The 25,375-nt window shown below is 35.1% G+C and overlaps 1 protein-coding gene across 1 annotated transcript in view; it reads left to right on the forward strand.

Moving 5' to 3' along the window:
- The first annotated feature begins 1,247 nt into the window (after positions 1-1,247).
- LOC136123375 (microtubule-associated protein 9-like) overlaps positions 1,248-25,375 on the forward strand; it is a 30,498-nt gene continuing 6,370 nt past the window's right edge. The window contains exons 1-12 of the mRNA XM_065877537.1: positions 1,248-1,322; positions 2,064-2,148; positions 3,229-3,546; positions 9,566-9,795; positions 16,796-16,889; positions 18,596-18,831; positions 20,616-20,686; positions 21,707-21,875; positions 22,733-22,822; positions 24,532-24,693; positions 24,815-24,960; positions 25,139-25,271. Coding sequence (XP_065733609.1) covers positions 1,248-1,322; positions 2,064-2,148; positions 3,229-3,546; positions 9,566-9,795; positions 16,796-16,889; positions 18,596-18,831; positions 20,616-20,686; positions 21,707-21,875; positions 22,733-22,822; positions 24,532-24,693; positions 24,815-24,960; positions 25,139-25,271 — 1,809 coding nt within the window. The remainder of the gene's footprint in view (positions 1,323-2,063; positions 2,149-3,228; positions 3,547-9,565; positions 9,796-16,795; positions 16,890-18,595; positions 18,832-20,615; positions 20,687-21,706; positions 21,876-22,732; positions 22,823-24,531; positions 24,694-24,814; positions 24,961-25,138; positions 25,272-25,375) is intronic.

Genomic DNA, 25,375 nt, shown 5'->3' on the forward strand with positions numbered 1-25,375 from the left:
CTTCAAGTTGCGAGCTTTAAAAGATGCGAACCTGCGTTCTCACGTCCAATCACGTACGTTAGTTCACGTGTATGGTGTACACTGTCACGTGTGTGCGTCCTCTACAAGTGGTTGTACTTTTGTGTACTTTACTGTACAGTACTGTATAGGGCACAGTAGTTCAGTATCTTTATTTCAAGCCCAGGATGCCCGGAAGCAAGAGGGTAGATAGAATTGAATGCAGCCAGGACGCAGAATATGTGCCATCAGCGTCAGGCATGAGTGAAATTGCAGCTTGCCCTCCGTCTCCTATTGCTGACAATCCTTCAACTCTGCCATCTCCCACCTCCTCTCCCTCCTCCAGTCAGTAACTCTTCTTGCCTGTTCACCTGATGCCGGCGCCTATATGCTAGTTTTTGTACTGTACTACCGTTGGGTACTTAGGCTAAATTTGTTGGACTTACGAACAAATTGGACTTAACAGACACAATCTCGGAATGGAACTCATTGGTATGTAGGGGACTTCTGTACTTCAGGGGTCCCCAACCCCAGGCCGCAGACCCCTGTTAGGAACCAGGAACCGGACCGCACAGCAGTGGGTGAACGGCGGGCAAGTGAGCGAAGCTTCATCTGCCGCCCCCCATCGCTCCCCATTGCTTGCATTACCGCCCGAACAATTCCCCCCACCCACCATCTGTGGAAGAATTGTCTTCCACGAAACTGATCTCTGGTGCCAGAAAGGTTGGGGAACGTTGCTGTACTTTATGCTGACAATCGTCTTCTTGGTAGCCTTTTAAATAAGTATGGCTGTTTTGTAGGCTATATTATACTTTTTGAATGGAAGAGAGGTGAAAAAGTTTCTATTTTAATTGGTAACAACCTATTGCACTCATTATTTAAATGAGTGCAATAATTGTAAAACTTATTTAGGATAATAACGTAATTGTAGAAATATTTTTGGATAACTTCAGTTTGAATTTTATTTTTCTGAAAACAAGTTTGATAGTAGAATTTGCTTTTCTTTACAAAAACTCTGTTTATTACTCTGCTACTTAAAAGTGAAGATATAGCTCAATGTTCATATGATGCTTTTCTGGTTTTTGTTTGGCTTTGGGGGCAGGGAGGGAGTACTAAGTGTAGTAATGGAAATTCTCAAGCATGCAAAAAAGTCTGATTTGTTTTTTATATATTTCAGCCACCATCAGAGGTTGAATTATCCCTATCATTTGTTAGCCATTTTATAAAATTAGAGAATTAAAATAAACACTATGTCTGATGAAGTTTTTAGCACAACTTTGGCATATACAAAGAGTCCAAAAGTCACCAAAAGAACTACTTTCCAGGTAAAGTATTTTTATTTTGAATAATTTTAAAAGGTAAACACTGTATTGGGAATATTGGACTTGAAAGTGCTTCTATTCAATACAACAGTCCTATGTAAAGCTGGAGTAAATCTATGTTTCTTTTGAAATTTTTCAGATGATTGTATTTGGGCTCCAGTATTACCAACTCTTCTGTGTGGCTTTAAGACTACCAAACTAAACTCAATACTAGGTTCTTAGTATATTAAAAGTTAAATTAGCTTTTAAAAGTTGAATAGCAGCTTCTAATTGCCATTTTCATATAAAAAATGTTTTTTTCCCCCCTGGTGTAACATTATAACATTTAGGCTTTCTCTGTCCAGTCACTACAATTTTGAACTCAGCCTCTAAATTTGCAGTATTGATTACATCTGTTAACAGCAATATGCTGAAACAAAAGATCATAAAGAATACCAGTTTCTTCCATAATGCCAATTTATAATGAACCCTAAGTTGAGTCCTTCAATTCATTTGCTTGGTGTTGTCTGTCTTCTTTAATTTAACCCAAAGCTCCACGAGGAAAGGAATTGTCTGTGTTGTTCTGCATTGAGTCTTAAGGGTTGGGTGCATGGCATAAGGTAGGCTTTCAGTGAATATCTGTTAAATGAATGAAACCTAAGTTTTAAGGCAGTTATTAATCAAGCATTATTTGTTTAAAGAATTAATTCAATATATGAGACCTCCACATTTGGGTAGAAATTGATTTCAATTATCTCATTTCAGGATGAACTAATAAAAGCAATTACAGCTCGCTCAGCCAGACAAAGAAGTTCTGAATACTCAGATGACTTTGACAGTGATGAGATTGGTATGTGAGAACATGGGAAAGTAAACCACTTCTCTTATTTTTGCTTCTTTAGTTAGGTTTAGCCCAACCCTGCAAAAAAATCACTATGTTAAAATAATACCTATGAATTCACAGGTTTTAGATATCCAACATTTTAATGAATAAAAAGCCACTCTTAATTTTAAAGAAGTTGTATGATTGTCCTTGGTTTTTTTCTGAACGTGTGTATGAAAATAAAATTAAACTGACAGCAGATTTGCTTGTTTGTGGTAAACCATATTGTAGATAACGAGTTCATCTTTAAGGTCAACCCTATGAGGTAATAACTAGGGCCCATAGAACTAAACTTTGTGCACATTAGGATCACTTTTATAATGCTTTTTATAAATCAAGGGTTTTTTGGCTATGACAGGGAATCAGTTTAAAAAACCCAGTATATCACTACTGTATGGTTAATTTGGTTTCTTTTGATTATGTAAAATATTAATATTTTACATTTCAGGATAAACATACAAAATTCTAAACTTGAAATTCAGTGTTTTATACTTTCAGTGAATAACTCTCAATGTTCTCTGTAAAAGTAATCAGAACAATAGTTAAATCATTGCTTTATAGTTCGGTTAAGCATTCTTTATTATTCTTCTCATAGTAAAATCTAATACTGTGATATGGATGGAATTGCATTTCCAAAATTTTTATGAAAAAACATTATTAGAAAATTCTTCCATTTACAAATATTGTTGATTTTATGAAGTTTTTGAAAAACAAAAGAAAAGCTTTACAGTCCAAAATCTAATTTAAATGTCCCTGGCTGATTATTACTTTGAAGAAATTTTGAAGGAGTTTTCTCAGAGCAAGCACAGTGCTTGGCTTGACAAACTATTCATACTCGATAAGTATGTTTTGAATAAATTAATGAAACTGAAATTTTTATTTTACTAATGCCAATAAAACCTGCCAAAGTTCGCTGTTTTTTAGGGCTGCAAATCTATTCACAGTTGTAAATTCATTTCCAGTCTTTAAGGTAATCTTTTTGATTGATGTAATCTTTAAAACTTTAAAATACACTATTGAAAATATTTTTTCTCTTCTATTTTTCAGTTTCCTTAGGTGATTTTTCTGACACCTCAGTAGATGAAAATTCAGTTAAGAAAAAGATTAATGAGTTTCATATATCAGGTGATGAAGAAAAGAATTCTCCAAAACTGTCTTTTTTGAAAACCAAGAAATCAATCAATGATGTGAGGAAAGATGAGCCAGTAGTCTCTATCAAAAATGATGAGATGGCACCTGATGGTGGTAAAGGCATGATTGTAAATCCCTTATCTGAATCTCAAAATAAACAACAGGAAGTTGAAAAAGAGAAAATTAAAATGGAAACGAAACCTAGAATTCTTCCAATCAAAAGCGCATCTTCAGGTAATTTGTTAGGTTACTGTAATTGCATTTCTTGAAAATTTATTTTAAGATAATCACAAAATACTTTATATGGTAGCTAATAGATTTTTTAAATTATTTATTTATTTATTATTTATATTTGGCTGGGTTGGGTCTTCATTGCCTATCACAGGCTTTCTCTAGTTGTGGAGAGCAGGGGCTACTCTTCGTTGCAGTGCACAGGCTTCTCATTGCAGTGGCTTCTCTTGTTTTGGAGCATGGGCTCTAGGCGTGCGGGCTTCAGTAGTTGTGCTGCATGGGTTCAGTAGCTGTGGCTCACGGGCTTTAGAGCACAGGCTCAGTAGTTGTGGTGCATGGGCTTAGTTGCTCCGTGGCATGTGGGATCTTCCCAGACCAGGGATCGAACCCGTGTCCCCCACATTGGCAGGCGGATTCTTAACCACTGCATATGGTGGCTAGTAGATATTTAAGAAAAAAAAATCAGACTTAACCTTTCAATTTTACAGATATAAATAAAAATAATAGAACCATAGAAAAAAACCATAATTCTGATGTCCAGTTGTACGTTCAGTTTTATATCTCTGCTAGTGCCTGATAGCTGGCCAAAGTACCTTCAGTCATCCACAGCTGTGGCTCCAAAGCTCCTGGGTCCAACCTTGCTTAGGCCTGTGAGCTCCAATTTTGTTTTTAGCAGTGGAACTACAATGGAATCCTTTCTAATCCATTTCACACTCCAGACATCAGGGTTATAGCAGCATTGAGGCTAGTCCTTAAAACAATAATCATTTCCATACAGCCATTTGCCAGAATATTTGTTTGGCATTTGTATATTTGAAGGGGGTGGTGGGGGTAGGTGTTGTTGTTGTCATTGTTTAAGCCTCCAGATTTTCCTTAAGAAAAGAGAATCTCCATTTGGTTTCTCTGTTCCTCAGGAAAATCCACTAAAACTCAATTTTCTGTGGGGATGTTCCTGGTGTGATTACAGTAGTTTCTTCACAGTTCTACTGAGCTCTGTGCATAGTGCAGCAGAGATGGAGTGAAGCAGGCACCAACTGCTGTGACATCCCCTGGGCTGTCACGCAGAAACAAGGGCATAGAAGTTTAAGGATTTGGAGTCTTCCAGTCTTTTTATGTTCTATAGAAAAAATAGTAGTTGATGCTAACCTTCACAAAAACCTCTTTCCTTCATATCATCATTAAATATGGTACTGGTAAGTATTTCATACTTTACATAATAGCACTGGTAACCTTAGGCAAAGCTATATTTCAGACACTCCTTTTTCCACCCCCACAATTCCATCCACTTTCAAATGAGGAGAAGATACAAGCAAGCAGGGATACTAGGGGAAAAGCTACTGCAAGTTAATTATGTGTGACCTCAGCCGTAGGGTAAGCCTCACTGTCTTCATGAGGAGGGGGAGGAAACCTGCTCTCCTTTCCTACAGAATTGTTTTAAGAATCTACTGAAGTATGTCTCAAACTATAAACTTCTACAAAAGTGTAAGCACAAAGCCTAATGAAACACAATTAACTTGCTAAAATGTACCTTCCCAGTGTACTGAGTAAAATCAAAAATGGAGAGAAGGGAAATGTAATCAAAGAGTGAATAATCCATTACATCACCATTTCCCAAAGTATGTTCCACAGTTTGTTCATTGGTATTGAGGGGAAAACAGAGTTATAGGAATTTTAAACCAATTTCTTTATGAACTTCTTGGAACTGTTAATAAAGACATATGCACGGTGAATCTTCAGGAAAGAATATGCAGTGTTTCCTAGTCTTAGTTGAGTTTAAAAACCTATTTTTATGGATTACGTTTATCCTATTTGTCCTGATTCTAAAAAGCTTTTCATTAAGTTAATAAGAAAATGTGAGCGTATTATAGAAGCTAAAATTAGTCTGATATAGATAGAAGTATATAATTAGAACTTTATGGTAGATAATCAGCAATAATCCACCCATTTAATATCTTTTTTAAAACCTGTGACAAATTAAAATAACTAGAGAAATACTGTATTTTGACCACAAGATAGCTCAGGATTCTAAATATGCAATACTGTAGTTTTAAACAATCATTAACCATTTGCAATTCAGTATATGTAGGTTAAAAAAATTACCAAAACAAGTAATCATTTACATTTGATTGTAAAATAAAACATTTTGATAATGTATAGATGTATTTTTTTTTCTTTCTGAAAACTTGATGCTTCTGGAAGTGGAATTTTGGTATATAATATATTAAAATCATTATTCCTAGGTTATTCAAGTTGAAGAAAAAACTTGAGGCTGCTGGTTAGTGCCTGGCATGTAGAATTCATTAAGTATTTGAATGTTTAAATGAATAATTCATTCATTAAAGAAGGAAAGTGGTTAATGAGCTTAGCTTTATCCTTCTCTAAATTTTTAGACTTTTTTTTCTTACAGAGTTTAGAACTTAATATTTTTAATGTGGTGAGATATTGCTGAGTATCACTTAATGCTTTATAAAAATATTAGAACCTGAAAGTTTCCTTTGTTCTTGCTTGTCTGCTGTAACTAGTACAATAATCAAACTCACTTTTATCAGGTAGTGGTCACATTGGTAGTGATTGTAGAAAGTAATTTTTACAGGTTATGCTGTTTTTATTTTAACTTTAAAGCAGGAGAACCTTGACTACATTAGCATTGGAGTCTGGGTGCTCCTGCTTTAATCCCACAAACTAGAGTATGAGTATGGGCACATGACCTCTTTGTTCCTCATTTTATTTACCTGTAAAATGGAGACAATATTTGAACCACCACTAGGGGTTTGAGGCAATTAAATTGAGTTCATGTATTTGAAGTGCTTAGAGCAATCTTGGCATAAATTACGTACTCTATAAATGCTTTTACTATTCATTTTATTATTCAGCATTTGTTCATAAGCAGATCATTTTATTTATCCCACATATTTATTGTGGGTACGATATGTTTCACTGTTACAAGCACTGTGATAGTAGCTATCACTGTGGCATTACAAAGACCTAGTACCAATCCTCCAATACTGTCTTAGTCCGTTCGGGCTGCTGTAACTGAATACCACAGACTGGGTATATTATCACCAACAGAAACCTATTTCTTAGTTCTGGAGGCTGGAAGTCTGAAATCACAGGGCTCACATGGTTGGATAGAGCCCTCTTCTGGGTTGCAGGCTTCTCATTGTATCTTTATGTGGTGCAAAGGGCAAAGGAACTTTGTAGAGCATTATTGTAAGGGCATTAATCCCATTCATGAAGATTTTACCCTCATGACTTAATCACCTTCCAAAGGCCTCACCTCCTAATACGTCACTTTTGGGGTTAAGATTTCAACATAAGAATTGGGTGGAGACACAAACATTCAGACCATAGCAAAGACTTTACAATTTGGTGGGAAGGTGTATAAAATGTATCATAAGAACACAGGAAAGTGGGCATCTAAATTTACCTGAGGGCATCAGGGAAGGCTTCCTAGAGGAGCTGGTGTCAGTAGCTATAACTGACAAATAATAATACCTGTAGTCAGGACTCTCAGATGCAAATGACCCAATTCAAACATCAGTGGAAAGAGTTTATCCCTGTGTTGAGCATGGATGTCAGAAGTCCTTGCTTTAGGTGTGATTAAGTGTAGAGAATCGGTATTTCTATATCATCAGGATTCTCTCTTTTTATTTTTGTCCTCCCTCCCTGACCCTCTCATTCTCTCCTCCTGCACTGTCACTGCCCCATTAATTCCATCCCTTGGTCCATTTTTCTGTCATTTGGTTTCTTTGTCTCAGACAGCCCTTCACTTGGCAGCAGAGAATGCCACTAGTAGTCTCTAAATCACATCCTTCCAGCTCCATGGCCTTAAAGGCATATCCACCAACTCCAAGTAGAAAAATCCTGACCTCCTGACTGCCTGCTGTGGTCAGGGGAAATGAAGTTTCTGTGATAAGCTGCACAGGAAGGAGAGGGCTACATCACATGCCCATCATTCTCACTGAGGTATGGAGGAGATATTTATTAACCCACAGAATCACATTGATAGAAAGGAGGAGAGGATACCCAAAAAGAAAACAGGAGTGGTGGAGAAACCAGAACAGGAAATGTCTATACAATCATTGATATTCATTGAGCACTTCCCATGTGTCAGGCACTGTGTTGTGTGCTTTGTATGTATTATCTTACTCAAGTCCCATGAGAACTTTAGCAAATCTTAGCTAATTCTACCTATAGGAAAACTGGGGTGTGTGACGGTTATCTGATTCGTGTAAGTTTACAATGCTAATAAGTGTCAGAACAAGATTCAAATATGAAATATCTGAAATAGGCAACCCCATACAGAGAGTGGGTAGAATGGTGGTTATGAGGGGCTGGAGGGAGAGAGAAATGGGAGTTGCTAGTCAACAGATGTAAAGTTTCAGTTATGCAAGATGAATAAGTTTTAGAGCTCTGCCTTTTGGCATTGTGCCTTTAGTTAATAATACTGTAATATGCACTTGAAAATTTGTTAAGAGGGTGGATCTCCTATTAAGTGTTATTACCACAATAAAAAAAATGACTCAAAACCAGGCATTATACAATATTCTGCTTAAACTGAGATTCCAAAGACAGGCAAGCATTTTTCAGGAGGAGAAACAGGAAGTGGACATCCTAGGCAGAGGGAGAGCTTGGGTGGCAAGCTCTGGTGGCAGGAGGCATGTGGCACAGCTGCAGAAGGACAGTGAGCCCAGCATTTCAGGACAGATTACTAAGTGGGTGTGTCAGTGATGAGGCAGCACAGGTAGCCAGAGACAAAACCATGAAACATTTTATATTGTTCAGAGGCAATGAGCTTTTTATTCTGTAAGACTGGCTGATGGGGAGCCATTGAAAAATTTTGTGGAGAGGAGTGATGTGATCTGACTTGTGTTTTATAAATATCACTGAGGCAGTAATCTAGGCAAAAATGGATGAGGAACTGAGAGTGGGGTTGTAGAAAGTGGGATAAATGAGAGAGAAATTTAGCAAGTAGAATGGGTAGGGTATTGTGATTCTTTGGATTTTGAGGGAGGAATCTAAGATGACTCTTGGATTTTGGATTGGACATTTGACCAGAGTTTAGGACATACCTAAAATTGGTAATGAAACATTTATAGTGGTTCCAATTACCTATGGTTGTAGAATCTTCTAGCAGGATTTATAACTCGACTTATAGATAAAAAGGATAAAGGTATTAATTAGTTCAGTTTTGAAGTTTCATCAGAAGAATACATTGGTAGAACAATGGAGAGATGGTAAAATTTAGGGAAAAGTTCATGGAAAATGTTTCTTATCATGTTTTGAGGGCTGGAAGTATACCAGCATTAGATTGTTATTTTAAACTTAGAAGTGATGAAATAGTAACTGAGAAATTTTAATAACTGCTGGAGAGGTTTTATGGACTCAGAGAACAGCAGCTCACAAGTTATCCAGTTGTCTGTTCCTCCTTCCAGGGACATTTGGCTTTTCTACTCCCTGTACTGACATCATCTTTATACTTGTAACAGCACTTACCTTTGTCTTATAATTTTATTTGTTTAGAATCGTCTTCTTTCCCAACCTCTAAAATCCTTGGACAGGGCCATTGCCAGTGTCTTGATTCTGCAGTCCATTAATGTGAGTGATGTGTATGGGGCCTGGCAGCAGATACTCAATAAAGGTTTTGATGGATGAACTGCCTCATTTTTTAAAGGCTGAAACTGAAGCAGTTTGGTTTTGTTAAAAAAAAATTTTTTTTAATACTATGAGAGTTGATGAGTTTACTCACAAAAGTGAAGTGTACTAGTTACTTCTAGGATGGCAGCCATTAAAAAAAATTATTTGATTATGAACTATCGCCTACTTATACTTTCTGGAGTTCTGTGTAGAGAAGGGTGTGGGCTTCTTCTAGACTCTCCAGGATAGAAAGCCAAGGTGCTTGGGCACAGGAGGGAAGTGTGGTGGCACCTGCGGTGTAGGAGAAGCCATGGTCATTTAAAAAATGTATTTTTTAGTGTATTAAATTGTATTTAATGCATTAAAACATTGTATTTTTCTGCAGAAAATAACAGCAGCCTTGAAGCAGACAACCACTTGAAGCCTTCACCTCGGCCAAGGAGCATGTTGAAAAAGCACAGCCACAGGGAGGAGAAAGACAGGCTAGGAGAAGACAAAGACACTGCCCTCCATGAAGAATTAGAGGCATATTCTGCACCTTCATTCCTCCCAAGGCTGAATGGCAGACAACCAGAAGCTGAGAAAAATGCATTCTCTGAAAACCTTGACCCTGAGGTTAGCACTACTGCTAAACTGTGTTTCTAATTCAGGTTTTTGCATCTGATTATGAGAGAAAGAATATTTGTGTGTGAGAGTGCATGTGTGTGTGTGTTACATGATTTCTTCAGCAATTGATAAGGAAATAATTTTAAGTCCAATAAAAATATATTTTATTGGATCTAAAACTCAATTGTAAGATATAGCAAAAAGACAGCATTATTTTATGTACTGCTAAGAAAGAAGAAAACTGCTAAACTGTAACATACGATGCATCCAATTTCAGAGAAAGTAAAATGTGAAAAAAACTTGCCTTTTTGAATCTATGCAACACTTTAATTGCAAGAGTTTTTATTTACATATCTTTGAATTGTATAATTTATGGCCAGTGTCATTTTATTCATTTGGTTTTAATCACTCAACAAATGTGTACTGAATGTTCACAGCACAGTCCTATATTTTTTGGGATATAACAGAAGGGATGTAGATGTGATCCTTCAGGACTTCATCAGGAGTTTACTGTGTATTGTTATTAGGGAAGAACACTTGACCGCCTGTCTTTACATTTCACTATGGTTAGAGAAGTTCCACCTCACATTTCAGAAGGGATAAGTATGGGAAGAACATTCCTCCTCCACAATCTGCTTGAGCAGATCAGAGAAAAGGAACTAAACAGTACTGGCTAAGCTTCTTTCTTCTTCTCCTGACTCCTCTGTGTTACTGATGTGAGAAAAGATCTGCTCTCTGGGAGGTGGTACAAAGGCAGACAGAGGAAGTCCTTTGTATCACAACTACACAGAAGAATCTCTCCAATTCAGGTCAGAAGTATGAGCACAGTAGGCTCTGATTCCACTCTTATCCTGTAGGTTAGCTTTACCAGAAAAGCTGGCAATTTGATATAAGTCTGCCTGACCTCAATGTGCTATGTCTTAATTTGTTCTGAAAATCAGGTGAAGAGAGGGTGTTATCAAAACCAAACAATTATTTTATGTTTAATAAAATCATCTGGTCAAGTGGATATTGTGTTAGTTCACTGTAGCTGCTGTAACAAATTGCCACAAACTAGATGACTTAAAACAACAGAAGTTCTCTCAGTTCTGGTGGTCAGAAATCCAATATCAGGATGTGAACAGGGCTATGTTCCCTCTGAAGGCTCTAGGGAAGAATCCTTCTTTGCTTCTTCCAGTTTCTGGTGGTTGTCAGAAATCTTTGGTGGTCCTTGGCTTGTAGCTGCATCACTCCAGTCCTTGCCTCCATCAACCCATGGTCTTCTTCCCTGGGTCTCTGTGTCTTCCCTCACTTTTGTCTAAAACAAGACACCAGTCATTTGATTAGGGTCTGCCCTACTCCAGTAGATTCTCATCTTAACTAATTCCATCTGCAAACACCTTATTTTCAAATAAGATCACGTTCGGAGATTTGGGGTAGACATGAATTTTGAGGGAACACTATTCAAGCTGGTAGTGATACCTAACTTTAATTGCTCTTTGTGATGTATTCTATATCCCTTGATTAAAGAAAAAAGTATTCCTAAACTTTTTAAAGTAACATTATATTATGACAGAAAATTTAATTGAAAAATAGCTACCCATAATCCCATCACCTAATGACAACTATATTCATTATTCTTACTCCACTTTTGGGCTGTTTTTCTATACTTGTTTTTATAATATTTGTCATCTTAACATTCATAATGTTTTGTATCATGCTTTTTGGTTTAATCTCTTAACATTAGGTCATGACATGTTTCCATGTTGCTGGGTGATCTTGAGACTATGTTCACCTTAATGACTATAACATAGCCCATATTGTAGAGCTATTATCTTTGTTGGGTATATTAGATACTTCTGTTTTTAATAGTCTAAATTTTCCTTATTCCTCATTATAAAATTTTCCTGACCATGCTCTGAATCTTCTTTAAGCCCACATTTTCAGGGATTTCCCATCTATTTTTTGTCCAACCCTTCTCTCTCCTATGTCTATAATCTTTGGCTCCGGAAAAGTCTATTTTCATCCACATTCAACAATGCTGAAGCCTCTTTAACTTTGTATAAGCTTTCACATGACACTGCACTTCTCTCCCTATTGCCTTACCTTCCTGCAAATGTCACAGCTGGGTATCGAAAGGGTGACATTTTCTTTCTCACTACAACCTCACTTCCAACCTTTCATTTGTGTGTGCATGTGTTTGTGTGTGTGTGTGTGTGTGTGTGTGTGTGTATGATGATATATATCTATGTTTATATGTTAAATTAACTCATTATTCCTGGGATAAAGTCTAGTCCATCATAGTAGACTATTTTTGTGTGGGATTTGATTTTTTAATATTTTGTTAAGACTTCTACATCAATATTTATGGAAGTTGACTATAATTTTTTCCTTATAATGTTGTTATCATGTGTGAGTATCATATGAATTGGGGAGTGTCTCTTCCTCCTTTATTTTCTAAAAGTTTGTTTGATATGAAACCAAAAGTTTAGTATCATTTTCCCCTTAATTGAGAGAATTCACCAGCGAAATTATCTGGGCCTAGAATTTTCTTTGTGGAGAGGTCTTTGACACTAAGTTTGATTTTTTGGGGGGGGGGCATAAATATTTGGTATCCAGATTTTCTCATCAGTTTGGTAATTTATGTCTATTTAGAAATTTATCCACTTTATCTGAGATGTTGAATTTATAAAGTTGGTTGTGATATTCCCTTATCCTTTTGATGACAGTAAAATTATGACATTCCATCTTTCATTTCTAATATGTAGTTTGTGTTTTCTGTCTTTCTTGTTAAATTTTGATAGGTATTGCTCAGTTCTGTTAAAACTTTAACTCTGTTAAAAGAACCAGTGTTGGCTTTGTTAGCTTTCTCTGTTGTTTGTTTCCAATTTCATTGATTTTCACTCTTTATTATTTTTCTTTTATTTTCTTTGGGTTTAATTTGCTTACCTTTAAGTTAGAAAATGTGTCCATCCATTTTAAGCTTTTCATCCTTTCTATCAAAACCTTTGAAAACTATAAATTTTCCTCTAATGCACTGATTAGCAGCACTCAATTTTTTTGATGCCATTTATTTTCATTATCATTCCTTTAAATACATTTTCTGATTTTCCTTGTGATCTCTTTTTTGGCCAAATGGTTATTTTATGGTGAATGATTTTATTTCCACATATTAGATCTTCTCTAGATATATTCTTGCATAAATTTATAATTTAATTTTATTATGATCAAAGAATATATCTTATATGAATTCACATTTTTTTAAATTGTTGGGTTTTTTTTATGGCCCAGACTAAGTGTGTCTTGTGAAAGGTTTCATTTGTATTAACAAAGAATGTGTGTTCTGCAGGTGTTAGATATAACGTTCTGTAATTTCAGTTTCGTCAAGATGGTTGGTAGTGTCATTCAGATCTTCTCCTTTCTTACTGAATTTTTGTCTAGTTGATTTACCATGTACTAAATAGAGTGTGTTAAAATCTCCAATTATGTTTGTGAATTTCTCTGTACTTCCTTTTTGTTCTGTCAGCATTCCATGACTCTGTAATTAGACACATACACATTCATCATTATTAGTTCTTGACCCTATTTAGCCTTATGAAATTTTTGTATCTCTGGTAATGCTTCATATCTTGCAGTTTGTTTTGCCTGACATTTCAGTATTTGCATGGTATAACTTTTTCCATAATTTTCCTTTCAAACAATTTTTTTCTTTTTCTTTAAATGACTCTTGTAATAGCAGTTTGGTATTACTTTTTTATCAAATCTGACAATCTGCTTTTTAATTGCTATCTACTTATGAATCCATTATTCCATTTATGAGTATTCAGTCCATATACTTTTTTTAATAAATTTATTTTATTTTTGGCTGCATTGGGTCTTCATTACTTGCACGGGCTTTCTCTAGTTATGGCAAGCGGGGGGCTACCCTTTGTTGTGGTGTGCGGGCTTCTCATCATGGTGGCTTCTCTTGTTGTGGAGCACGGGCTCTAGGTGCACAGGCTTCAGTAGTTGTGGCTCTCGGGCTCAGCAATTGTGGCTCACGGGCTCTAGAGCACAGGCTCAGTAGTTGTGGCTCACAGGCTTAGTTGCTCCATGGCATGTGGGATCTTCCCAGACCTGGGCTTGAACCTGTGTCCCCTGCATTGGCAGGTGGATTCTTAACCAGTGCGCCACCAGGGAAATCCAGTCCATATACATTTAATGTAAGTACACTTAGGGCCAATTTGTTGCTGTTTGTTTTCTATTTATCTATTTTTTTAAAATTGAAGTTGTTCCTCTATAACTTCTTTCTTGCCTTTTTATTCAGAGTTAATCACATAGGTTTTAGTTTTCTCTGTTGCCTTTTGACTATACCTATTTGCGTTATATTTTTAGTAGTTGTCCTATGGATTACAAAATGCATCTATAAATGATCACAATACAGTTGACACTGTATTGTTTCACATTTAAAATAGAAACCTTGTAACAGTATAGTTCCATATATTCCCTCATCCATCATGCTGTTGATGTCATGTATATTACACCTACATATGATATAATTTCCGCAACACAGAGTTATAACATTTCTTCAAAGAGCCTTTTAAACTTTTTTCTTAGCCCTTTTTTTTTTTTTTTTTGTGGTACGCGGGCCTCTCACTGTTGTGGCCTCTCCCGTTGCGGAGCACAGGCTCTGGACGCGCAGGCTCAAGTGGCCATGTTTCACGGGCCCAACTGCTCCATGGCATGTGGGATCTTCCGGACCAGGGCACGAACCCGTGTCCCCTGCATCGGCAGGCAGACTCTCAACCACTGCACCACCAGGGAAGCCCTGTCTTAGACTTTTAAAGAACTAAAAGAAGAAAAGAATAAACATTTATAGTTTTCTTAGATATATATACCATTTCTAGGGATCTTCATTTCTTCCTATAGATCCAGATTACCTTCTAGTGTTATTTCCCTTCAATCTTAAAAACTTATTTTTGCATTTCTTGGTTTGCCAGTGATCGATTCTCTCAGTCTTTTCTTATGTAAAACATTCACTTTATCTTCATTTTTGAAGGATGGCTTAGTTGAATATACACTTCTTGGCTGACAGTTTCCTTCTCCTATCCCCAGCTCTTTATAGGTTTCCATTGTTACTGGCCTCTATTATTTCTGTTATGAAATCAGCAAAAATTTATTTTGCTATCCTCATTATACAATGTTTTGTTTTTTTACTGGCAGCTTTCAGAATTATTTTCAAGGTTTAGTCTTTTTTCTTTGAATTACAACACTTTGACTATGAGGTACTTAGGTGTGGTTTTCTTTATATTTATCCTGCTTGGGTTTTGTCAAGATTTCAGGATTTGTAAACTGATATTTTCCAGGCAGATGGGAAGTTAAAATTTTTTTCTGTTTTATTTTCCTTCCTCTTGTTTGTAATTACATGCACATTGAAATTTTTGATATGTCTCACTGATCTCTAAATTTCTTTCATGTTTCTTTAATCTTTTTTCCCTTTGTTTTTTTAGATTGAATAAGTTGTATTGTTCTGTCTTCAAGTTCACTGCCTTTTTCTACCATTCCTGATCTGCTGTTAAGTCTATCAGTGATTTTTTTTTTTTAATTTTAGTAGTGTTCAACTCTAGAATTTCCATTGGTATTTTTTGTATTTTCTGTATCTAATAATAAGATACCCTATCTATTCAGCCACTATGTATATATCTCCTCCTAAGTGCTTGAACATATTTGTAATCCCTACTTTAAAGTTCTTGTTTGCTACTTGCAACATCTGGGTCATCTCTGGCTTGGTTACTATAGACTGCTTTTGTTGTTTTTGTTTTCATGAGTATGTGTCACCATTTTTTTTTTTACTTATTAACATTTTGATTGACTACTGAACATTATGAATGATATGTTGTAGAGATTCTGGATTCTGTTATGTTCCTCTGAACATGTGCTCTAGCACAAAGATATTATGGCTAGACAAATTCCCAGCTCTGTCTCCCTTGCCATGGACATTGACTGAAATCTCTGCTTAGATATTTCACTTTCTAGCTACTGTGATTTTACAGGACCCTCTGAGGTCTTTCCCATGCCATGCATAGATGATGCAAGTGTTTGAGGTGGATTTATATGCAGATATTGGGGTTCATGCCTTCTGCAGCTCTTCTCCAAATTTATTGCCTGATCTTCTAGTCCTAAACTCTATCTTCTGACCCCTCAAGCCAGTTTAGTAATGCTGCAGCCTTCTACTAAGCTGCACAGTTGGGGGAATTTCCTCAGGAAAAAGGCTACTAACTTGTAAGTCTCCTTGGGTAAATCTTCCCTTCTCAGGGTAGACTCCAGTGTTTGAGCCCTTCTGCCATCTGCCCAGATGGTTTCTCTCTATTGCTTTTGACATATAATTTTCTTTGTAAATATTATGGGAAAGAAAATTAAAATTTATTGTCTATGCAACAAAATCAAACTTCTTACATTATAATATCATCACCTTTAGACTAGAGTATTATTCTATAAAGAGATGTTTAATTTATACACACAAATATAATTACTTCATTTCATATATAATAATTATTTTAATTCAGATATAGGAATTTTGAGGAAAACTAAAGTGTATGAAATCTATGTAGTTTTTTATCTAAAATATTTGGAAGTAACTGTCTACTTGGTTTTATAAATTGCTTTCATTTGGTCAACAAGTAATATTTGTTTGAAACTAAGGGTTTTTACCTACTATTTCCTTTATACTTTCTAGGAAAATATATACTTAGAGAAAAACATGTCAAATATTTACCTTAAATATTTCTGAGATTTGATTTTAGAGCAGTAGGAGTTTTGAAAACATAGAGGTTTCAGTTAAAGAACTGGAATAACTCTTAGTGACCTATTGATGATCAAGATATAAAGGCTTGAAAGTAAAGCATATTATAACCTCCTTTGACTTACTTTTGGTGTTTAGCAGAAAACTAATAATGCAGATTTCAGAGTTATGAAGTAGTTTTAATAATCCTATTGCCCCCCACAAATCTTGAGAACTAAACTTACTAGTAAATACATTTTCTTTAAATAGGATGCATGGTTAACAAGTCTATCATCATCATCCCTTAAAGAAAGTCTCGGAAATTCCTCTTCACCAGTATCTGGGGAAAAATCCTCCATTACAGGTGATTATATCAAATTATTCTACCTTATTTTATTTATGAACTCTGTATTGCTTAGAATGCTATTTGTAAAAGAAATAATACTTTACACAGTTATAGGAACAATATATGTTTGTGTTTGCCTGAGTTTTAATCCCCAAAATATAATTTATTAACCATGTGATTGTAGATGCAGAACTTCATCTCTCAATGCCTCAATCCCCCAAGTTATAATAAGACCAATCTCATAAGGCTGTTGTGAAAATTAAGTGATACTATGCATTTTAGCCACTAACTCAATTCCTGGCACAAGTAGAGTATTCACTAAATGTGAGCTATTATTATGTAGGTGTTGCTGCAATAGTCAGCATAATGGTTAGGTGAACTTTTAGAGTGAGACTAAGCTGGATTTGAATCTAGGTACAACTACATGAGAAAGTAACTAACCTTTCTGGCCCTGTATGTTGCTCTTTAAAATGGGCTTAATAAGAGTAGGGTGGTTGTGAGAATTAAATTAATTTTAATACATGTAAAGCATGTAGAACAGAACCATCGTTAGCACATAGTAAGTGTGAGGTATGAGTAGTTAACATTGTTTTTTTCCTTAGTCCTATGACATATAACTTAATGAGAGCTAAAGGCATAGCTGTTTTTAAGACTGGGATGTATAACTTATATTTATTAAGTGCTTACTATGTAGTATAATTTTTGTCATATTACGGATGAGAAAAACTGAAGTGCAAGATATTGGGAAACATACCCAAGGTCAGTGATGGAGCCATAATTTGAATCTTTTGCTCCAAAGTCCTTGTTCTTTTCACTGAGTACTTTGATTAGCAGCTCTAAAGAATCCATTAATGATACTTTGAATCATGAGTAGTCTCCAAATATGAATGTATAACTGGAATTATAAAGTGATATTATATCTAGCTTACCTAGATATAAAATGAGTTCCCCAGAAATGGCTGGAATGAAAGCCTCGTAATTAAGACTTTGACAGTAAAGATACAGGTTGGCCAGTAGGTGGATCCTAGTAGAACTGAAAGTTGGTGATCAACGCAGAAAGCACTGATTTTCTGTTGAACATTCTAAAGTGTGGTAGAATCAGAATAATAGAAGCAATTCTGTAAAGCAAAACTGAATCCTCCATGCCAGAGCTTAAGCCTGTCCCTTGAGCACTGAGAGGGTAAGTACTAGGCCTTCCTTTCCTGCCCTTTTGGTATCAGAGGCAACACTGCATCTTAGTGGGAGTAAAACTCTAAAGGATGGCTTTATTCTCTGTGTGGTGGCCTCTTCTAGAACTGCATTGATTCTTGGTTCTCTCTACACCTGTACAATATTATAAGTGCATTGCTACTAACTGTAGTATCTTAGAAATCTGTGCCTCTTGCTCCAGCTAAGAAACACAGGCTTTTGAATAGAATAGATATTGCCATTTCACTTACTTGGTTTATACACCAACAAGGGCTTGTGGCATGTCTATGGTTTAGAGTTGTTATTCCATTTTCTAAGGTGTGTCAAATGCTTTAGTAGATTTAGTAGCGATTTTTTCTTTTGTAGCTCACTTGGGAAAAAAGTTTATTCAAGTTGAATATGATAGTTTTCTCCATTTATTATTTTGCAAGAAAGAGATTATAGACAGTTTTCATTTAGCAGAAAGCAAATGAATCTGTTATCCACCTTATTAATTCAGAAGGGAGATTTAGTTCTGTTACTCTGTCACAAAATAGATCAGAATGAAGAATGCACTGAAAACCATAATTCCTTGAAATCAGTTGAAAATGAAGAGAACTCAGTTTTGATAGACTTTGTTACTACACTTGAGAAACCCAAGGAAAGTCAAGTGACTGCTGATGACCTTGAAGAAGAAAAGGAGAAAGCTGAACTGATTATGAATGATAACTTAACAGTTGATGATCCACCACTGTTTCAACTTCAGAGTATCTTATGCACTGAGTCTGCAAAGGTATTTATATAAAATTGTACCTTCTATACTACAGCTTAAAATTCAAAATAGAACTTTTAAATATTTTATCTTCCATGTTAGGTACATCTGAATTATTTGTGGAAGTAATGGTATTATACTGTCAAGTGATTCTTATTCAATAGAATTTTAACTTCAGGGAAGGTTTGCAGTGAAAATAATAAAACCCAACATTTCATTAAAAGTTAACAGAAGTATATGATCATAATATACTTTTAAATATTTCAGAAATACATACCCAGAAGTGGGTATGTTTCTGTAGGTCTTCATGTTATAAAAATGCAGCTGTCTGGAATAATTTGTAAAGTTTTGAGTTAGTGAAGGATATTCCTTTGGATATCATTTTAAAATATTTTATAGATTTTAATAAAAATCTTTAAGAAAAGTTTATCAGCATCCATACTTATTTAAATGGATGGACAGGATCATTATCAGGAATATTATTATTACTACCTTGAGAACCAGATTTGTGATATGTAGGATTACTTGTCTCTACACTACGTTGCACCAGAGTACTATACTGTTAAAATTTATGGGGAGCATTTTTAGTCTTTATTTCTCCTAAATTTTCTTTTTTGTGTGTGTGTGGTATGCGGGTCTCTCACTGTTGTGGCCTCTCCCGTTGCAGAGCACAGGCTCCGGACACGCAGGCTCAGTGGCCATGGCTCATGGGCCTAGCCACTCCGTGGCATGTGGGATCTTCCTGGACCGGGACATGAACCCGTGTCCCCTGCATCGGCAGGCGGGCTCTCAACCACTGCGCCACCAGGGAAGCCCTATTTCTCCTAAATTTTCTTTATGCAGTTTCTCCTGCAGTTAATTGGTGGCTATGTATACTTATTACTAGGGAAGATAACAGTTAGCTGAAAACTTGTGGTTGAACAGGACTTTTATAAACAGAGTATTAAGTTTTTATTAAATTTTATGGAGAAGGTTCATTAAGCCACATTCCAGGTATATTGTCCTTAACCAGTTTCCTTAGGAAAAAGCTCTAATGCCAAGTTAGGGATGTGTTTACATCTGCTCTCTCTTTACACCCATCTGTCCATGTAAAGTAGAAAAGTTATTCCTTAAAAGGACGAAGGGTATTCTGGAATTTATAGACAGGTCTTAGAAATGTTTAACAGAGGTAAGTCTAAATTGGAACAGGTGATTTATATATAACAAGTAAGATTATAGCATATTTCTTTTGAATGAATCCTTGGCTTTATTCTTACTCTCTACTGAGTGATCTGAAGTCTGATTAATCATTCCCCTCTAAGGTCTCTTTGTTGGATTCTCCCCATGGAATTAAAAGCAGACTTCTCACCACTGGAGATCTCATACGATTCTTCCCGAACCTTATACTCCTCAGCTTTCCCTGCCATTCACTGTGCCTCAGCATCTTTCACCTTTTTTGGTTTCTCAAAATTATCAAGCTCTCCATAGAACATCATGTGGCCCTTTGTTATTCGTCATTTGTCTGAGCTCTGATGTCGAGCCTTCAGGGAGGCCTTCCCTGACCAAATTCATTATTGTGGCTCGTCAAACTCCACTCTGCCACTGTCACTGGACCCTAGTTTATCTCCTTCATGAGTGACATTAGTTTACGTGTTTATTGCCAGTCAACCTTCCTAAAATGTAATATCCTTATTTGTTCCTGGTGCCAGCTATACTTGACACATAGTAGATGCTTAAAAAACATCGATTTACTGGAAGATTGGCCTCTAAGTCTAACTGTGATAGATACAGTGAGTAATCCATCTTTGGCTTTTTCTATTTAATAGAAAATAATTCAAGATAGAAATATGAAGAATAAAAAGTCAACAAATAATAGAGCATCCAATGCATCTGGCAGGTAATAAAGTTATCATTTTCCCTCAGTTATGGGTTTACATTCCAAGAAAACTAGTTTTAGTTTAACTTCTGTACAGTAAATTTTATTTGGTGTTACTTAATTTTCTTCGTATGAGAAGAATGAAGTAGTTACTTCATGGTAAATCCCCCTAGTTGAATATATTCATTTATAAAAAGGAATTGATTAAGGATCCTCTATGTTCTACATTGCTCCTGGGATATAGTTTCTTTCTCCTATTTTTCCTGAGACAGTAGATATACAGGGGTAATAAAGCTGAAGTCCAGCATTCACCTTCTCTATTAAATGTCTTTGTCCAACACATGAAAAATTGTACTTTAATCTTAGAGTTCTATGGACTAAGTTGGTTTATTAAAATGATAAGAATTCATAAATGCTATTCAAAACTTTCTGAATCTTTTAAATTATCATTAGTCAAATATAACAGGGGTCAGCAAACATTTTCTGTAAATTTGTGAGTTAGTACATATGTCAGGTCTTGTAGGCCATATGGTCTCTGTTGTAACTACCCAGTTCTGCTATTGTAGCAGGGAAGAAGACACTGTTGGCATTATGCAAATAAATGAAAAGGCCAGGGTGCAATAAACTTTATATACCAGAATAGATGGGGGGCCAGATTTTCCCACCAACCCTGAAATAGAGGTTACTAGTCTAACTTTATATTTAAGATGGTTTATGTAGCAAAATAACATAAGAAACTATTAAAACCTACTTATTCATATTGTCTTTTCCCATGTAACTTGAGTCCATGTTTGTTAAAAATGTTTTAATTACAAAACCTTAAAAGAAAAATTGCATTGAAGCTATATAACTTAAAGTAATAAAATTTAAATTAGGTTGAATAGGGATCTTTGTATACTAAGAACACATCACTTTCAAAGTAATTATAATTTATTAAATTATAATGTAGTTTTCAAATATAGTATTTGCAAAATCTAATGAATCTGTCTTCTACCAAGTGCAGTTGTAATAGTTTATCTTGATTCATTTGGATCTTTTCAGATTAGTGACCTCTGAATTCTTAAGGAAACCTGGTTCTCTAAGGAGAACTCCGTTGACAGTTCCCACTTCTCACTATTTAGGGACTTTGAGAGTCTTGGACCAAAAGCCCTCACAGAAACAGAGCACAGAACCTGACAGAGCAGATAACATAAGGGCAGCTGTTTATCAGGTAAAAAGGAAAATATTTTTTTAAAAAATTAGAAGAATTAATCACTTACATAAGGTTTGTTTATCAGGAAGTAAAATGACTCTGTCAGAGATGATGATTTAATGTTTAATTTATTTCCTTTATAATACCTGAGCAATCCAAAGCTTTTTTTTATGTATATATATGTATACTAAATTATCTCCTTCTAGGCTTTGTTTAACTGATCATAGTTGTTTTTAAAGAAAGAGAATATGCCATGGCAATTGATAAAAATACAGCAAAAGCAAAATGTAGTTGAGGTACACCTATGTTCTATACTTTTTCTCCTTTAAGTTTATATAGTTATGAACAAAAAGGGTTTTAATTTTTTTTCTTTCCTGAGACTTTCTGTATTTGAGTTAAACTTACATAGAAGAAAGCTGTCCTAATTTTTTCACAATTCCAAAAAAGAAGGTTTTTCTTTTGTCTTATTTGTTGTACAGAATATAGTACACTTTGGAAAATTGTCCATGTGAATTTCCGAGAAAAACGTTAGTATATATAGTTGTACAGAATATAGTACACTTTGGAAAATTGTACAGAATATCGTACACTTTGGAAAATTGTTCATATGAATTTCAGAGAAAAATGTTAATATATGTAGTCATTACATTACCCATTATATTACACATATATAAATCATATACACATGATTTTCTTAATTCTTGCTCATCTTTACATATTAGAATATTATCAGAAAAAGAATGATACTAGTACATATAAAATCTATAAGTTTTATGTTTTGCTTTTTTAAAGTTTTAATCATATATTCAGAAATAAGAATTCTAATTCATTTGCAAAACTTTGAATATCATATAGCCTTTTTCTTGTTCCCACAGGAGTGGTTAGAAAAGAAAAATGTTTATTTACATGAAATGCACAGAATTAAAAGAATCGAAAGTGAAAACTTAAGGATTCAAAATGAACAGGTATTCTGAATATAGAAGTAAAAAATATTCTGGATTTTTAAGTCAGTAAAATAGTCTGAATGTTTAATACTTTTAAATCAATTGTTTTTTAAATGGTGAAATAAATTGTATATAAAAGAATTGATTTCTGATTTTATTTCTCTGGTACTTTATACATTTTTAGTTTGATATAAATATAACTGTTTTACATGAAAACATGGATACACAGAGATTTTTATTATTTATATGTGAGCAATAGCTTTGGCACTACTGATTATGAACTTATTTTTTCTTGTGACCATGTACCTATTTCATTATTAAAAATTGACTTTGATATTACAACTTAGCCAGGAATATAAAGGGTCATCAGACATTAACCTTCAGTTTTCCCCTTTTCTATCTTGAGTTTTGTATGTATCTTCAAGACCAGCCTCTACCTATTTGCCCCTATCCTTCCCACTGACTGGAGCTGGGCTCTCATTTCAGTCTCTCCTGTACTTCACCTTCTGCCTCTAACTCCTTCCTACAACATGCTCCAGTTCTTTCCCATCTTCTAAAGTAAAATCCCTGAAAAAAACAAAAGAAAAAAAAACAACCCTTCATTGTGCTTTTTTTTTTTTTTGCGGTACGCGGACCTCTCACTGCTGTGGCCTCTCCCGTTGCGGAGCACAGGCTCCGGACGCACAGGCTCAGCGACCATGGCTCACAGGCACAGCCGCTCGCGGCAGGTGGGATCTTCCCAGACCGGGGCACGAACCCGTGTCCCTTGCATCGGCAGGTGGACTCTCAACCACTGCGCCACCAGGGAAGCCCCCACTGTGCTTTTAATACTACCATGGATAGAAACATATTTCCCCAGCGCACAGCACTGTGTGGAGCAGCCCTGCAGGGGACGTGCCTGGACACTGGCACTGCCTTTACAGCATTATCTGCCACAGTCAGCGCCAGACACCTCATTTGCTCTTCACAACTCAGTGAGGGAACTCATACTTTTACTTCTAAATTATGTTATCTCTATAATAAAGCTTTATATCATTTAATGCTAAGCAATATTATAAGGCAAACATAGAATATTATGGGATTAGATTGAAGTAAGTAAAGTAATAACATACTTGCTATATGTTCACCTACATATTTTCTAATCTGGCACATGTTTTCAACACTTGGGATATGTTTACGCAGTAAGAATTTTATGCTCTGATGTCAGTCAAAACTCAGGGTTAAAGCACAGATCTGTAGTTTACTGTGTGACTTGACCAATTTACCTTACTCTGACAGGCCAGAAAGGTAAAGTTAAAGTTAAAATATCAGGAAAGTTACAGGCCAGACAGGTAAAGTATATAACTTTATCTTTCTGGCCTGTAACTTTCCTGATATTTTTCTTTTAGTGCAATATTGCACTGTGAGCACTTTGCAGTACCAATTAGCCTTTTACAGTTTATTTTCATAGCATTTGTTTAGTATACTACCAAAAAAAATTCCTTCCCATACATGGTAGTAGATCAATATCTGATAAATGTTTAAGAAAGGACATTTTAAAATGCAGTGAATAATTCAGATAACATTCTTTATCAATTAACTTCTCTAAATCTATTTTAAATAGGTTGCTTTGAAACCTAATTTGATGAATATGAAGGGAATTTAAAAAATTAATGTATGTATATCTATATCTATGTATATTTGTCTATTTATACATATACATATTACTGTCTATTATTTTTCCAAAATAGAAAAGAGCTGCTAAGAGAGAAGAAGCCTTAGCATCATTTGAGGCCTGGAAAGCCATGAAAGAAAAGGAAGCAAAGAAGATAGCTGCAAAAAAAAGGCTTGAGGAAAAAACCAAGAAGAAAACTGAAGAAGAAAATGCTGTGAGAAAAAGAGAAGCACTTCAAGTATGCAATAGTTTTGAATATCTTAATTATCTTTAAAATATTTGAAAATTAATGATTAACTGTGGTTTTACTATTTTATTATATTCACATTAAATAAGAAAGTAACTCTGAACTTTTTCAGTCTTTTGAAAAATGGAAAGAGAAAAAGATGGAATATTTTAAAGAGAAAAGTAAAAAAGAGAAAGAATATGAAAGAGCAAAGAAACAGAAAGAGGAGGAAACTGTTGCTGAGAAAAGGAAAGATAACATAACTGCTATTGAAAAATGGTAATCCAAAATAATAAATGTTTTGATAGATCTTAAATTAGTAACACTTTAGGCTTTTCTAAAATTCATTTACTTGAATGTTGCTAATGCTCTTAGTCTCATTATTGCAAAGACACATTAGGGAATCTTTATTATATATTCTCCTTTAACTTGCCAGTGTTTTGACTATCCTACATAGGAATGAAAAAAAGGAAGCTGTTTTCAAGGAAAAGGAAAAAGAGAAAATAAATGAGAAAAGAAAAGAAGAGCTGAAAAGAGCTGAGAAAAAAGATAAAGATAAACAAGCTCTTGATGAATATGAAAAATGGCTGGTAGGTGTTATTTGTTAATGTACTGTGTCTTTTAAATGTACTTGTTCTGACTTTTCTGTCCCTAATTCCAGTTCTATTTGTCCCATGCCTACTGACCATTTCTA

Source organism: Phocoena phocoena, chromosome 5 (genome assembly GCF_963924675.1).
Source record: "Phocoena phocoena chromosome 5, mPhoPho1.1, whole genome shotgun sequence".
NCBI lineage: Eukaryota > Metazoa > Chordata > Mammalia > Artiodactyla > Phocoenidae > Phocoena > Phocoena phocoena.